Source organism: Dipodomys spectabilis, unplaced genomic scaffold (assembly GCF_019054845.1).
Source record: "Dipodomys spectabilis isolate Male_0828 unplaced genomic scaffold, ASM1905484v1 ptg000145l, whole genome shotgun sequence".
NCBI classification, from domain to species: domain Eukaryota; kingdom Metazoa; phylum Chordata; class Mammalia; order Rodentia; family Heteromyidae; genus Dipodomys; species Dipodomys spectabilis.
The window spans coordinates 14,448,132-14,462,500 of NW_024870822.1; the positions used below are offsets into that span (position 1 = coordinate 14,448,132).

The following is a 14,369-nucleotide window of genomic DNA, read 5'->3' on the forward strand; positions in this document are numbered from 1 at the left end:
AAAAGGCATACAAAGAACAAAAGACAGAAAAAAACAGATATAACCTTGACATCACAGAAAACCAAGAGTGAAGAGCAACAGCAGATCTAATTGATTTTAGGGCAGAAAGAACAATGATCTTAGGAAATACAGAAAGTCGATAATGGAAATGCTAAATCAGGATCTCAGAGTAAACAAAAGATGTCTTTAAGCCTGTCAATTTTTCCCAGCAAAGTGTCATTTGGAAAAGAAACGTTGAAGAAAAAGATACCTAATAATAGCAGATGTTTATTACACACCTCATGTATTACAATATGTAAATAACCACTCAGAGGAAGAAATCTTCTTTGCCAATAAAAAATAGCAAGATTAGGTTGGGCTATCTATCTTGGATAGTGACAAATGTATTTGGCCTAACAGGCTTATTTTAAGGACACCAAAGAAGCCATCACAATTCCAGAGAGACTTTATTATAAAAAATATCTGCTGGACATTGCTGAATTGAATCTAGAGGAGAAATGACTACTGGAGAGAATGTGTATCTCCTTTCTTTTCTTATCTTATCTCTTCCTTCTATCATCCACATTCCCCACTATTAAATTCTAACCTAATTCAGTCATTGTGTGCTAGCTAGTACACTTCAGTAAATTCCAATAGTTCTCCTCGGCTTGGGGTAAAAAAATAAATAAATAAATAAAAAAGCAAAACATGAAAAATACTTCATTTGGCAAGGAAATTACCTTTTTCTTATTACCTTCAGCCTGCTCTTCCATCATAGTACTTAATATGATTGGTTTAATATTAGAATTTTCCTTTTTTATTGTTTATGTTTTATTTTGTGGTGTTGGGATTGAACTCGGGGCCTCATTTATGCTAGATAGGTTCTTTCTATACCATTAGTTTTACCCCAATTGTATGTGTGTGTGTGTGACATTACATTCTCATATAGTCAACTGCTGTTCAAAAAATTAACTAACAGCTCCTCATGACAAAAATACATTTAGAGACTGTTTTAAGTATCAGTCACTATTGTAATTATTAACAGCATTTACCAAATATTTCTGATTCCCTACCAGCCAAAAAGCCTGAAGTAGATCTAGAGCTTAAGTGGTAGAGTGCTAGCTTTGAAGTAAGTAACTTAGGGACAGTACCCAGACCCAGAGTTCAAGCACACACACACACACACACACACACACACACACATACACACACACACACACAATTTAGCTCCTAGCATTCTACATCTCTCTAAAATCTTTTTCTGATTTTCCTAGGCATTCTTATTATATTGTGAACAAGATGGATAATGACATTTGACTCATACCCACTAGAAAATCCAGTAATCTAAACTCATAAATCCTTTACCTGAAGAATGGTAACTTGTACATGTACAGAAGTAAATAATAAACTTGGACATACACTCTTCTATGACTTTTGCAACTTTCTGAACTTCTGAAAAAGTTATTAATGAGAATACATTGAGTGTTATCAAGAATACATACCTGACATTCTGAGTGCAAAATGCAATTTTTATATACCAATGCCATTTGGGACAGGAAAAAAAAATATGCAGGGGTCAGGGAAAGCTATGATATAACTGAATTCTTGGATTTAAAGGGCCCTTTTTTATAGGCTGCTGATTAGATATCTAAATACATTCTATCCAGATGCAGACAAACTTGGAATCTTCTTCCATGTACAACCAATTTTAGATTCCTATTGGCAAGTGCATAATAAAAAAAAATGCATTGGAACTACAAACCATATGTTCCATGAAAGGAAAACCATTCCCTCATGGTCCCTCACTGTCCTTGGAGTCCTTTACTACTGTTGAGCCAGTAACAGAAAAGAGATAGGCAATAGGACTATGAGAAAATATGAATCAGAACAATCATGTCTGGCTCCCAGATGCCAAATCTCTGCTTACCAAATTCTCTTTTCACCTTTTTCAATTCACTGTCCATCTTTCTATAAGTATATTTTCATATATATATACATATATATATATATATATCATCATTAGCCAAGTGCCAGTGGCTCATGCCTGTAATCCTGGCTACTCAGGAAGCTGAGATCTGAGGATCGTGGTTCAAAGCCATCCTAAGCAGTAAAGTTCATGAGACTCTTCTCTTAAATTAACCACCAGAAAACAAGAAGTATTGCTGTGGCTCAAGTGGTAGAGTGCTATCCTTGAGCTAAAGAGCTCAGGGACAGCATCCAGGCCCAGAGTTCAAGCCCCAGGACTGGTAGAAAAAAAAATAATATCATTATGGCAGAGTACCAGTGGCTCATGCCTATAATCCTAGCTACTCAGGAGGCTGACATCTGAGAATAATGGTTCGAAGCCAACCCAAGCAGAAAAGTTTGTGAGACTATTATCTCCAATAAACCACTCAGAAAAAGCCAGAAGTGTTGCTATGGCTCAAGTGGTAGAGCACTAACTAGCCTTGAATACAAAGAGGCTCAGGGGAAGTACCAGACCCTGAGTTCAAGCCCCAGAACTGGCAATAAAAAAAAAAAAGTCATCATGATAGAAGGAAAATAGTTTGATACTTTTTTTTGAGAACTAGTATCTCTCAATCTTTCAGTGTTACCTTATGCAATTAGGACTTCAACTCCAAATAGCACACTGTATGGATGCTCACACAGCCACGGGCAGAATTACTAGGGAGTAGGAATCAGTTATACAGATCAAATTCCATCAACATCAATGCTCTTCTCCAAAGAGGAAGGTGAAATGATGAAAAAGAAAAATCATTGAGGTAAAAATAGTACTTGGTGGCCCCAGAGTTAAATATTACACATAGATTTAGTTCAGTGAAGAGGTTATTTAGGAAAACAACAATGTTTCTTAATGCTCACCTGTGCAAGAGAAGTCATCCACACGAATGTATCCTGGGACGCAGTCACAGCGATATAACCCCGGAAGGTTGACACACACAGTATTGGCATGACAGTAATGCATCTTAGCTGCACATTCATCAATATCTAAAGGAAGGCAAAAAAAAAAAAGCATCATCAGGATTAGTCAAATAATTGAACTAGTGTATAATTACCTTACAAGGAAACTGTAAGAGGCAAATGCCCACTGAAATCAAGAAAACATGCAAAATGCATTCTACCCAAAAGCTAAAGTACAAGTTCTGATGGTGCATTAGATCCCATTTTGAGCTGAAAACATTCCTAGGGAGATACATGGTCATACGAAGCCAGAATCAATTATTAATCTCTTGCCAAGAGAGGATACTCTATTTAAATACTGTCCAAAATTAAGGCAGTTTGCATCCATGGATTGATACCAATTAATATGTATTAGACATCTACAGTCCATGGTACAGCTTTCATCAAAGAGATAAAGGAGTCCTGTCCCTCTCTGCTTATGTGTCTTACTAAGACATGCTTTAATCCATCTGTTACAAAATTATGCTGTAACCAGTTTCGCCCATGTTGCATTGTGAAAACAGACAGCAGCTTTTGTCCAATTCAAATTACTGTTGTTCATCCTTTGACCTAGGAATCCATCTCATGTGAAAGAATAATGAGATAATTCAACAAATGATATTATTCTCTTTGGGACAGAGGTGAGGGTATCACCTGCTTTCTCTCTGTCTCTCTCCCTCTCTCTCGCTATCTGTGTATGTGTGTCTCTGTCTCTCTGTCTCTGTCTCTCTCATACACACACACACTTTAATAAGAAATAAAATAATGTACAACTTTTGGTCTTTTCTAGGGTTTATATTTTTAAATGGATTTATGTTCATTTTACTCAAAATGCTTATTTGTGATGAGTAGAGAGAGGGAGGGCTATGAGTTCAGAATGGGCATTCAAGACAGAAGTGTAAGCTCTCAGTCTGGTGCTGATAGTTTCTGGATAATGGCTGTAATTTAACCACTCTGAGCCCCTAATCCTCATCAGCTTACCCTAAGGATCAGTTCTAAACTGGATACCTTGTATTCTCATAGGCATTATCGAGCTTGGTTCACAAAGAATACTCCAAGTAAAGAACCATTACTACTCTCATTTTATAGTTCACATGGGATTCAAAGAAGCTACATATCTAATATAAAATCATACTATTAACACATGCTACCCCTGGGATCTGAATTCAGAAGTGGATCATTTATTCACTGTGATTTATTTTATGAAAGAACCTTGAAAATGGTCATCAAACAAAGTGTTTAACTTAAGATAATCATTTATATCCCACTACCTTTAATGTATAGAGACTACATATAAAAATAGCTAATAAATGTTTACAAATACAAAAAATAGCTACTAGTGTGTGTGTGTGTGTGTGAGAGAGACAGACAGACAGACAGACAGAGAAAGAGAGTCTTGAGGCTTCACTCAAAGCCTAGGCACTCTCTGAGATCTTTTGCTCAAGGGAAGTACTCTACTGCTTTAGCTAAAGCTACACTTTCTAGCTTTTGGATGAATAGAGATAAGAGTTTCACAGACTTTCTTGCCTGGGCTGACTTCAAACCATGATCCTCAGATCTCAGCCTCCAGAGTACCTAGAATTACAGGCATGCCATGCATCATTTATTTATTTACTTTTGATGGGAAAGTCAGTGCTTTGTTTCCTGATAAAACATCTTGGAATACACCATACTCTTCAGGGCTACAGAGCCATCATCTTATATGTAAAAGTTATTATCGGATAACTAAAAGCTTAGGAGGAGACCCGCATTTTGCAAGACTGTGATAAGACTCCTTAAAAATGAGTAATATAACTCAGGCAGTCAGCAACTTCTTGTGTGCCAGTCTCCAGCTCAGAGCTGCTTCACTGCAGGAACTTCATTCCTGCAACGGGAAGCGACGGAGTCAAGAAATTACTATCCCATATGTACTGGAATGCATGAGATGGGAACCTAATAGATGGGAGTCGTAGAGTGGTGCTTGCATTAAGGTGTGTGTGGAAGGAGAGGTTGTGCTGGAGTTTTTACTCAGGGCTTCATACTTGCAAGGCAGGTACTCTACTACTTGATTCATTTGCTATTTGCTACTCAGTTCATTTGCTATTAAGTTTCTTTGTTTAGATACTAACTTTTTCTAGACTGGCCTCCAATTAATTCTCTTGCCCCTGCTTCCTGAGTAACTGGGATTACAAGTATAAACTATCATATCCAGTTTGTTTTTTAGATAGTGTACCACGAATTGTGAAGGTTGGCCTCAAATGATAACTCTTCTTCCCTGCTTCCTTGTGATTCTGAATTTTTGAAAGTAGTTTATATCTGCTTGATTACAATGTCTTTGGTATGCCTATAAGAGGGTAGAAAAGGAAATTACCTGAGGTATGAGGTTGGAAAGACCAAGAAAAACCAGGCATTGGAAAGGTTGATAGGAATAGTATTGTTTGGTAAAATGTCAATTTCATGCTTCTGGACACTCAGCATAATTGTATTTCCCCATCTTTTGCTAATTCAAGCCTGGCATGAAATATGAGTAGAAGTACATCACCCCTAGGTGGAAAGATTAGAGCCAGCATCTGGCCAGCTACATTTTCTTGTTCCTGTCTTAGAATATATAGGAACACACAGAGATGGAGACTTCTAGCCTGGTTCCTCAGTAAAACTCAGAGCCCTAGGCAAGCATGGCAGACATGAGATACAAATAGGTCTCTGTAGATTAATGACTTTAAGCCTGTCCTGACTAGTATGGAGAGCAACTATGAAGAGGATTATTAAGCTAGATCTTAAAACATAATAGAAATTCATTAGGTAGGAAATGGAAATGAAGATCCAGAAAGGAAACTATACAGGTTAAGAAGCTTTTGTCACTGTAGAGTCAGAAATGGAAAGAACCGTGGCCTTAGCAAAACCTATGATCATTTCTCCCAGGGGTATGAGGTCTTTTAACAAAGGCATTTGACCTGTTCCGACAAGGTCAGAGAAGAACAATCTGGGGAGATGATATTTCATCTAAGACATGAAGTAAAAATGGAAGCGATAAAGGAAAAGAGAAATAGCATAGCAAACAGAGAAGAATGTTCTAGAAAACTTAGCTATCGCAAAGAGTTTCGCTTATCTGAAGTGGAACTGGAGCGCAAGCTCAGACCAGAACCTGATTGACCTCAGAAGCCAAATGGAAGGCGCTCGGGCTAATCAGGGCAGTGACATAATCCAATTTCTGTTTTTAAAATATCACTCTAGATGTAGTGAAGAGAATTGATTGGAGCAGGCAAGCAGAAAGCTAAGTCATCTTGGTATTTTACTCAGAGACTCACAGTCACACTGAAGCTCACACTGCGAAGATACCCAGCCATTCCTCAAGATGAGAAACTAGTCAGGACCTGTCTTAGAGACAATTCAATCTTCCCCCATGGTCACAGCTGACAACCAGAATGCTGACCAAAATGAATGGTCCCTGTCATGGACCCCTGTTAAATCCTCCCTGAGGAAATTCCCTGCTCATTTCCCTGAGGCCATTGTGTATCTGCTGAGAGGCCTCCGCCTCATATAAGTTTGAAGAAGTTACTTGGTTATACCATGCTTATTTTGATTCAAACAGACCGAGCTACTTTCATGTTTCACAGGGGTCTAAGGCCTTGAGTAAAAGTATTTTCACAAAGCAGACAAAGGGATGTTTACAAAACCCCAGTGAGAATTTCTTCCATAGATTTAATCAAAGCTTTGCTCTCTACAAGTTATCTAAGGCCTTCCCTGGCCATTCATCTCTGCTGCTCTGCTGATAGGTCTTGGAGCAGGTTTTTTTTTTTTTCTCAGCTCATAGCGTTTTAAATTTCAGCTCTTGAATATCTAATAATTTCCTAATACTTGCAGAAGGTTGAAAGGCATTTTTTGGAAAATTAAACTTTCCCAATCTTACAATTGTGCTTATTGTTCATCACACAACTACTACCATAAAACCATCCTTGAGGTATAAATGGAAGGGCTTGAACTCGGGGCCTAGGTTCTGTTCCTGAGCTTTTATGCTCAAGTTTAGTGCTCAACCACTTGAGCCACAGCTCTACTTTGGGCATTTGGGAGATTGACTAGGGTTCTTCTTGGGTTATTCTTGAATGATGAACCTCAGATCTCAGCCTCCTAAGTAGCTAGTATTACAGCCATGAGCTGCTAGTGGCCAGGTAGAATGATAATTTTAAAAAGGGTTATCTAGCTCGGTCTCTTAACACGAGGTTTTGGAAGAATGGTATGATGATCGAACAATGAGAACTCTGTCAAAAGAAAGATTGTTTTTCCATCTCCAAGGAGTCACCCAACCCAACAGAAAATTTCGATAGGACTCAGGAGTGGTCCAAAGGGAAATCTGATCATGAAAGAATAAGAACAGAATTAACAATTTCAGGGAGATGGGACGTCCTAAGAAACCATCTGGAGAAATAGCCAACAAATGAGATTTGCCATGTAAGCCTGAGACAAATAGTACATTTTGTTTACAGAGAAGGGGCTCTGAAAGGTAATTTTAAAACGCAAAATAGAACAAAGCAGAAAACAAACCTCCAAGTTAAAGAAGCAACCAACATGCAAGGGAGAAAGTGAGCAGACTCAAAGCAGTGAGGAGTCTCACCATGGAAACGAACTATAGTCTGAGTGTTGTCCAAATGGGACAGTGCTCTGCCTACTGCAATTCTCCTGAGCAATGGTCTCTCCCAGTGTTATATTTCCCCCCAAGATAGGAGATGAAAAGAGCTAAGCCTGAGCCTGAAATTAAAAGTAGAGTTAAAAAACACTAAAGTCCAGAATCAAGTTACAGTTCTGAGTCAATCCAGAAAATTTTTCTAGGAAGAATACAGCTAACTTGATACCTATTTAGAAGGATGGACTTTAAAATCATATATTTAGATAAGAAATGATGCTCAGATGAGTGTAAAACCACACAGTACCTGCCTCAGAAGATGAAACTAGGAATAACCCCTGGCATCTGGTGAGCAATAAACATCTGTCCTTTTCATATACCAGCCACAATACTAGGGACTCTGTGAAGCATCTCTTCAAATGTGTACTTTTTCTGACTACTGTATGAGATGGCTAGCCCATACCTTGATGAGTGAACTGGTGCTCAGGAACTATTAGATCACTGATCAAGGCACAAAAATTAGCCAGCAGAAAAACTTTGATTTATATCTGAGCAGTACAACTGAAAAGTTGGTGTTTTCACTATGGCATTTCTACATACATAATAACATTTCAATTCTGTGATTATGCTAGATATGCTTGGCATGGTCGACATATGTATAGAAATAAACATGCCTCCAAATTCTTTGTGTATATGCCATATGCTTGACTATTGCATTATCTATTTAAAACAGCAATGCCATATTGCCCATTGCTGCTCCTTTATTCCTTTAATACCAAATACAAACAGATTTGAATCCCCAAAACAAATAGGCAAATTCTCCTTCCACCTTGGAACTCATTATTTAATACAATCTCCACTTCAGTTGCTTAAGACTATCCATCAGATGCCTCCTATAGGATAAGCTATTAGTAACAAGAGGCCTCGGCTTTTAAACTATTATTAAATATTGTAAAACAAAAAGCATTAAAATCTTCTTGCAAAATGTATCAGCTTGAGCAAAATAGGGCACAAATTGTCTTCCATTCATATAAATTGCTTGTTGCTTATGAAATATTAGTGTTCATCTTCTTGTGGTCTTCTGAGGTAATGAAAATACATGATTTATGTCCTCAGCCTGGTAAAGTAGTTTGTTTTCATTTTTAAAGAAGGTATACTTATGGACTTCAAAATGAAACTTGATGTGGCATAATGATTCTTCACATATCATCAGCCTCCATATGAGTTCAGAAAAACACAGACCTGACTTGGGCATCATTGTTATTCAATTAGAGTTTAGGTCTTGATAGCAGAAGGAAGATTAAATTAGAGTGCAGGGTCTGGGCAGGGTCTAGATTTACTATGTAAGAATTTCCTAGGAAAAATATAACCCAGGGAGGGTTGGAGCTAAGGAGGAAAGGCGTGTTCCATTCCCTGTGCAAATTTACAAAGAAATGGAGTAAGAAAATGAATATTTAGAGCTATATCCTGTGGCAAGAACTGTGTTGCATCTCATGGTATTTTTTCCAATTACCCCCAGAGACTAATATCAGATATTGCATATAGAGTGCATAGAATCTCAGTGGAAGTTCATGTGATTTCCAAGAGTATTTGTTTTACTCTGCCTTTGTATCAAGAACTGTAGTTTGATAGTCAAAAGTTATGTTTCACCCTTGATTTTTTTCTTTTTATAATTGTTATCTTATTCAGTGCTGGAACTGAACCCTTGGCTTCATGCATGCTAGCCAAGGGTTTGATCATTAAAGTTACTTGGCCAGCTTGTTCTGTTTCTCACTATTAGCTAACTGTGGCTTTAGATATGTCTGTTTTCTTCTCAGTACCTTGTTTTTCCTACCTAGAAAATTAAAGAGTTGGACTTTAGAACATTTAAAAACCCATGTTCTGACACATTCAGATATTTCTGTTCATTCTGCTGACAAATCTGGAGCATTTTCTCTTGGGCCATTTCTTCTTACAGGAGGAGCTTGCATGTATATCACATGCTTTTCCTAGGACAGGAGACTTAGAAAATACTATTAAGATGGCTCAAGCCTTCATTTTATTCCTCTGTCAACTTAGTTGGCATCTCCCCAGAAAACCACCTTGGACAAGCAAACAAATAGTCACACAAAACACAGCTCAGGTCAAGTTCTCAAGGGACTGGGAAGATTACCTGCTGAGCAATTTTACCAGACTAATCTCCTGACTTTGCAGAGATCATGGGCTATAAAAACACAGCCATGGCAGCAAGTTGGTTGGTATATTAGAACTATCAATATTTTCCATCTGTGTCAAACTAGATGTGTTTTAAAGTTTGAGCCTATGTGATCTCTGATGTTGAACTAGGGCAGAGAAAATTCTTGTATGCTGCTATGTAGAATGATGAATGTATGCTGTTATCATCAAAAGTAATAGAATGCACAATAATTAGAATGAACCTCAATGTAGAGTTTAAGTGATTAGGATATATCAGAGTAGATTCATCCTTTGTGAATGATGGACCTTCTAGTGAGAAATGTGGATAATGGGTAATGCATGAGGGGGTGGGACATATGGACAATCCATGCTCCTTCAATTCCACTATGAACTTATAACTTTTCTTAAAATAAAAAAATCTTAATATGTTTATAAAGCAATGATTAGGACAGAATATATATTGTTATCTCCTTTTTCAAAAGACAGAAGTTTTAGCCTAGCCTGGGTTTAACATACAGGACCACAACAAATAGAAAGAAAAGGTAAGGAAAATAGAGACCAAAGGGAAAAAATTCTTACTTTCTTAAAAGTACACAAAGACCTCACTGGAAATAAAATTAAAATCTTCTAATTCTGGAATTAGTGCTTCATTCAATTCTGCATGTTTTTCTGCAATTCTGAGTTTTTCCCCCTAAATCAAAGAGGGAAAAACCAAATCCTTTGGACTCTAAGAATATAAACTAAATGTCTATAGAATCCAGGTGTGAAATGGTAGTGGTGATTATGATGACAGATAGACAGACAGACAGATGGCTAGATGATCGATATTTGAGCAAAAAAGTAAGCTATTTCAATGGAACATGATGTTTAATCTCAGTAAGCAGTAACAAGAATGTGAACTTTGGAAAACTGGAGGTTCAAGTCCAATATTTCTGTAAATGAGTGGTAGGAGAGTGCTGTTTAAACAGTTTTTACTAAGTACCAGCTGCAGAGTTAAAGGATTCCTATGTGTTCATTCATCTAATACTCAAAACTATGTCAGATACAGATTGGAATAATAGAAATGCATAGTTAATTATCAAAGTTTGCTTGGATGACAGGATGTGAGCTCAGGCAACACATCACCACTATTCACTCAGTAGTGCTGTCGCTCACAAGATGCGGTCTCAATTTCTGATCTTTCAAGACAAGCTGAACATGATTCTATGTCTTCCACAGATAACTCAATCTAAGCAAAACATATCTACTTATTAGATTGAAGCCAAGGATGTCTCTGCCTTAAATCTTCAAGAAAGAAGTAGGGAGGGAGGGAAAAGGAGAGGGAAGGAGGGATAAGGGAGGAAGATTATGGTAAAGGACAAAGAAGGGAGAGGAGGGAAGGAAGGGTAAATGTTAAACAAGACAAATTATCAGTTGTCTAGGTAGATGCAATGAGCTAAATTGTGTCTTCCCAAAATTTGCTTCTTGAAGCCCTAATTACCCAATATAAGGGCATTTGAAGAGGACACTGGGTAGTAATTTCAGTTAGATGAAAACTTGAGGCAACAGCCCTCATTATTTAGACTGTGTTTATAAGAAAGTCTCTCTGTGTCTCTGTCTCTGTCTCTCTCTCACTCACTCTCTTTTGAAGACATAGGGAGAAGGTAGCCATTCATCGATCTCAGACTTCTAAATTACACACACACACACACACACACACACACACACACACACCAGGACTGAGGCTTAAACTTGAGGCCTTGTGTTTTTAATTGACTTTTCTGCTCATATCTACTGCTTTACCACTTCAGTCAAGCCTCTAGCTCTGACTTTTTGCTGGTTAATTGAAAATAAAAATCTCTTGGATTTGTCTGCCCGTGACTGACTCTGAACTGTGATCTTCAGATCTCAGCCTCCTAAGTAAGTAGGTAGGTCAGCCAGCCCTCTGGCTTTTGGTTGTTGCTGATGATGATTTTAAGCTACTCAGGCTATGGCATTTTGATACTTGAGTTGACTGAGTTGATTCATGCCTTTAAGTATGAGCATACTATGAAACTTAATAGCTTTAAACTTAATAACTTTAAGTTTTCCATTTTCCTAGAGTCTTTTACATCATCTTCTAAGATGTATGTTTAGCTTGGTCCTTAAAATAATTATTAAATGTAGGCTCCTTTATATTGTACAAGAAAATACAAAAACAAATGGAGAGAAACGTGAAGACATTTGAATTTAACCTACTTTCTTCTAAAAGTACAATGCAGTGTTAGACATGACTACATTATCCAAAAACCAGGAGAAAATCTACTGGTAGTATGTAAACTGAATTTTAAATGAAAGAACTCCATTAAAAATTATAATAGCAAGCTCTGTCAGTGACTCATTTCTGCAATCCTAGCAACTCAGGAGGCTGAGATCTGAAGATTGTGATTGAAAAACAGCCCTGGCAGAAAAGTTTATGACATTCTTATCTCCAATTAGCCATAAAAAGCTGGAGGTGGAGCTGTGATTCAAATGGGATAGCATTAGCATTGAGCATAAAAGCTCAGAGACAGCGCCCAGGCCCAGAGTTCAAACATAGGACTTGCATAAACAAACAAACAAATAATAGCAACCATTTGTACTCCGGTTCATAAGTGCCAGCATTATTAACATTATTTACCCATTTAGTTCTCACAATAATTCTTTGGGTAGGTATTGCTTTTAGCATACCAACTCCACAAATGAAATAAGACTTGGAAAGACTGCACAACTTATTCAAAGTGACCCAGCCAAAGATGAACAAAAATCCAAGCAAACTTGGCTACCAACCCCTATACCTATACTCAACTAGTGTTATCATTGGCAAGGGGTTGAAAATTTTAGTCTGGAATGAACACTGGATGAAATTCTTTGATGTTTAAAATGCCTGTGGTTTTCCACAGCACTATAGTTATACAGACAAATAGTGTGTCTGTTGTATTAAAATTTCATGAAATAGTGATAAGCAATACAATGACTACAAGATTCTATAGGAAAGCAATGTTGAAAATAGTCTTGTGCTCTACTGACCTGTATTAACATCTAACATGGAAGAACAGTATGTCAGATAGAATCAAGCAGAGCTGTTGTAAAAAGAAGAGACTCAGACTTTCTACATGGCCTTAGAACGGAGAAGGAAAACATCCTGAACCATCTTGTAGCTATTGTGAATAACAATGCAATAAACCATGGTGCACAGGAATCTCTTCAAGTTCCTGCTTTCAATTCCTTTGGCAATTTATCTCAAATAGAACTGAAAGACCTAAGGGTAATTCTACACATAGGTTTCTGAGGAACTGTCCAACTGTTGTCTATCTTTTCCTCCAGCATAGATTGGAAGTTTCCAGGGGCTGAGGGATTCCAGGGACAGAGGGAGAGAGGGTGTTTACTAGGCAGAGTTTCTGTTTGGAGTAATAAAGAAGTTTTGAATATACTAGTGATTGTTTCTTACATTGCTACTGTATTATTTTCACTAAAATTTACACTCAGTATATATATACAAATAGTTTTAGCACAATTTATCAAATAACATAAGCATACAACAACCCACCAAATTGTAGTCTTTCAGTGGATAAATTGTTGTGTGTGAATTGTTTCAGTAAAAGTGTTCAAAAATAAAGGAACCACATACCAATGGCTCACACCTGTTATCCTAGCTACTCAGGAGGCTGAGATCTGAGGATCACAGTTTGAAGCCAGACAGGCAGGAAAATCTGTGAGACTCTTTAATTAATCAGCAAAAAGCCAGAAGAGGAATTATGGCTCAAGTAGTAGAGTATTAGTCTTGAGCAAAAAAAGCTCAGTGACAGTGCCCAAGCCTGAGTTCAAGCCCTAAAACCAGCACAAAATAAAAATAAAATAAAATGGGGACCAATCCTAAGTGTGTATTTCTCCTTTCTCAGAATAGGTGTTGGCAGATTTTCCACTAAGTGGCTGAATGTCACATAGCTAGAAAGAAAAAAAAAAGTAACTCAAAAAATTAAACCACCCAACAACAAATCCTCAAAGAAACAACTGCCCAATAAGTAAGTGGGCGAAAGACTTAAAGAGAAGCTTCTCTGAAGAAGAAAGAAGGATGGCCAATAGACACATGAAGAAATGTTCAACATCCCTAGCCATAAAAGAAATGCAAATCAAAACAACATTGAGATATCACCTCACTCCAGTTAGAACAGCAAAAATCAAGAACTCTAACAACAACAGATGCTGGAGGGGATGTGGACAGAAAGGAACCTTACTTCATTGTTGGTGGGAATGTAAACTTGTTCAACCACTTTGGAAAGCAGTATGGAGGTTCCTCAAAAGACTCCACATAGAGCTCCCCAATGACCCAGCAATCCCACTTTTGGGCATTTACCCAAATGATCACAAACAAGGCCACACTAAAGCTAACAGCACAACTATGTTTATTGCAGCATTATTTACCATAGCTAAGATATGGAACCAACCCAGATGCCCCTCAGTAGATGAATGGATCAAGAAGATGTGGTATATATACACAATGGAATTCAATGCCTCCATCAGAAAGAATGACATTGCCCCATTTGTTAGGAAATGGAAAGGCTTGGAAAAAATTATATTAAGTGAAGTAAGTCAGGCCCAAAGAAACATAGGTCCCATGGTTTCCCTTATTTGCAATATCTAGTATAGGTATGAGTCAAGCGGAAAAAGTCAGAGA

The 14,369-nt window shown here is 37.6% G+C and overlaps 1 protein-coding gene across 1 annotated transcript in view; it reads right to left on the reverse strand.

Annotated features, from left to right (window-relative positions):
- The window catches only part of Nell1 (neural EGFL like 1), an 837,848-nt gene that overhangs the window by 421,233 nt on the left and 402,246 nt on the right, over positions 1 to 14,369 (reverse strand). The window contains exon 13 of the mRNA XM_042691722.1: positions 2,842 to 2,967. Within this exon, the coding sequence (XP_042547656.1) occupies positions 2,842 to 2,967 (126 nt within the window). The remainder of the gene's footprint in view (positions 1 to 2,841; positions 2,968 to 14,369) is intronic.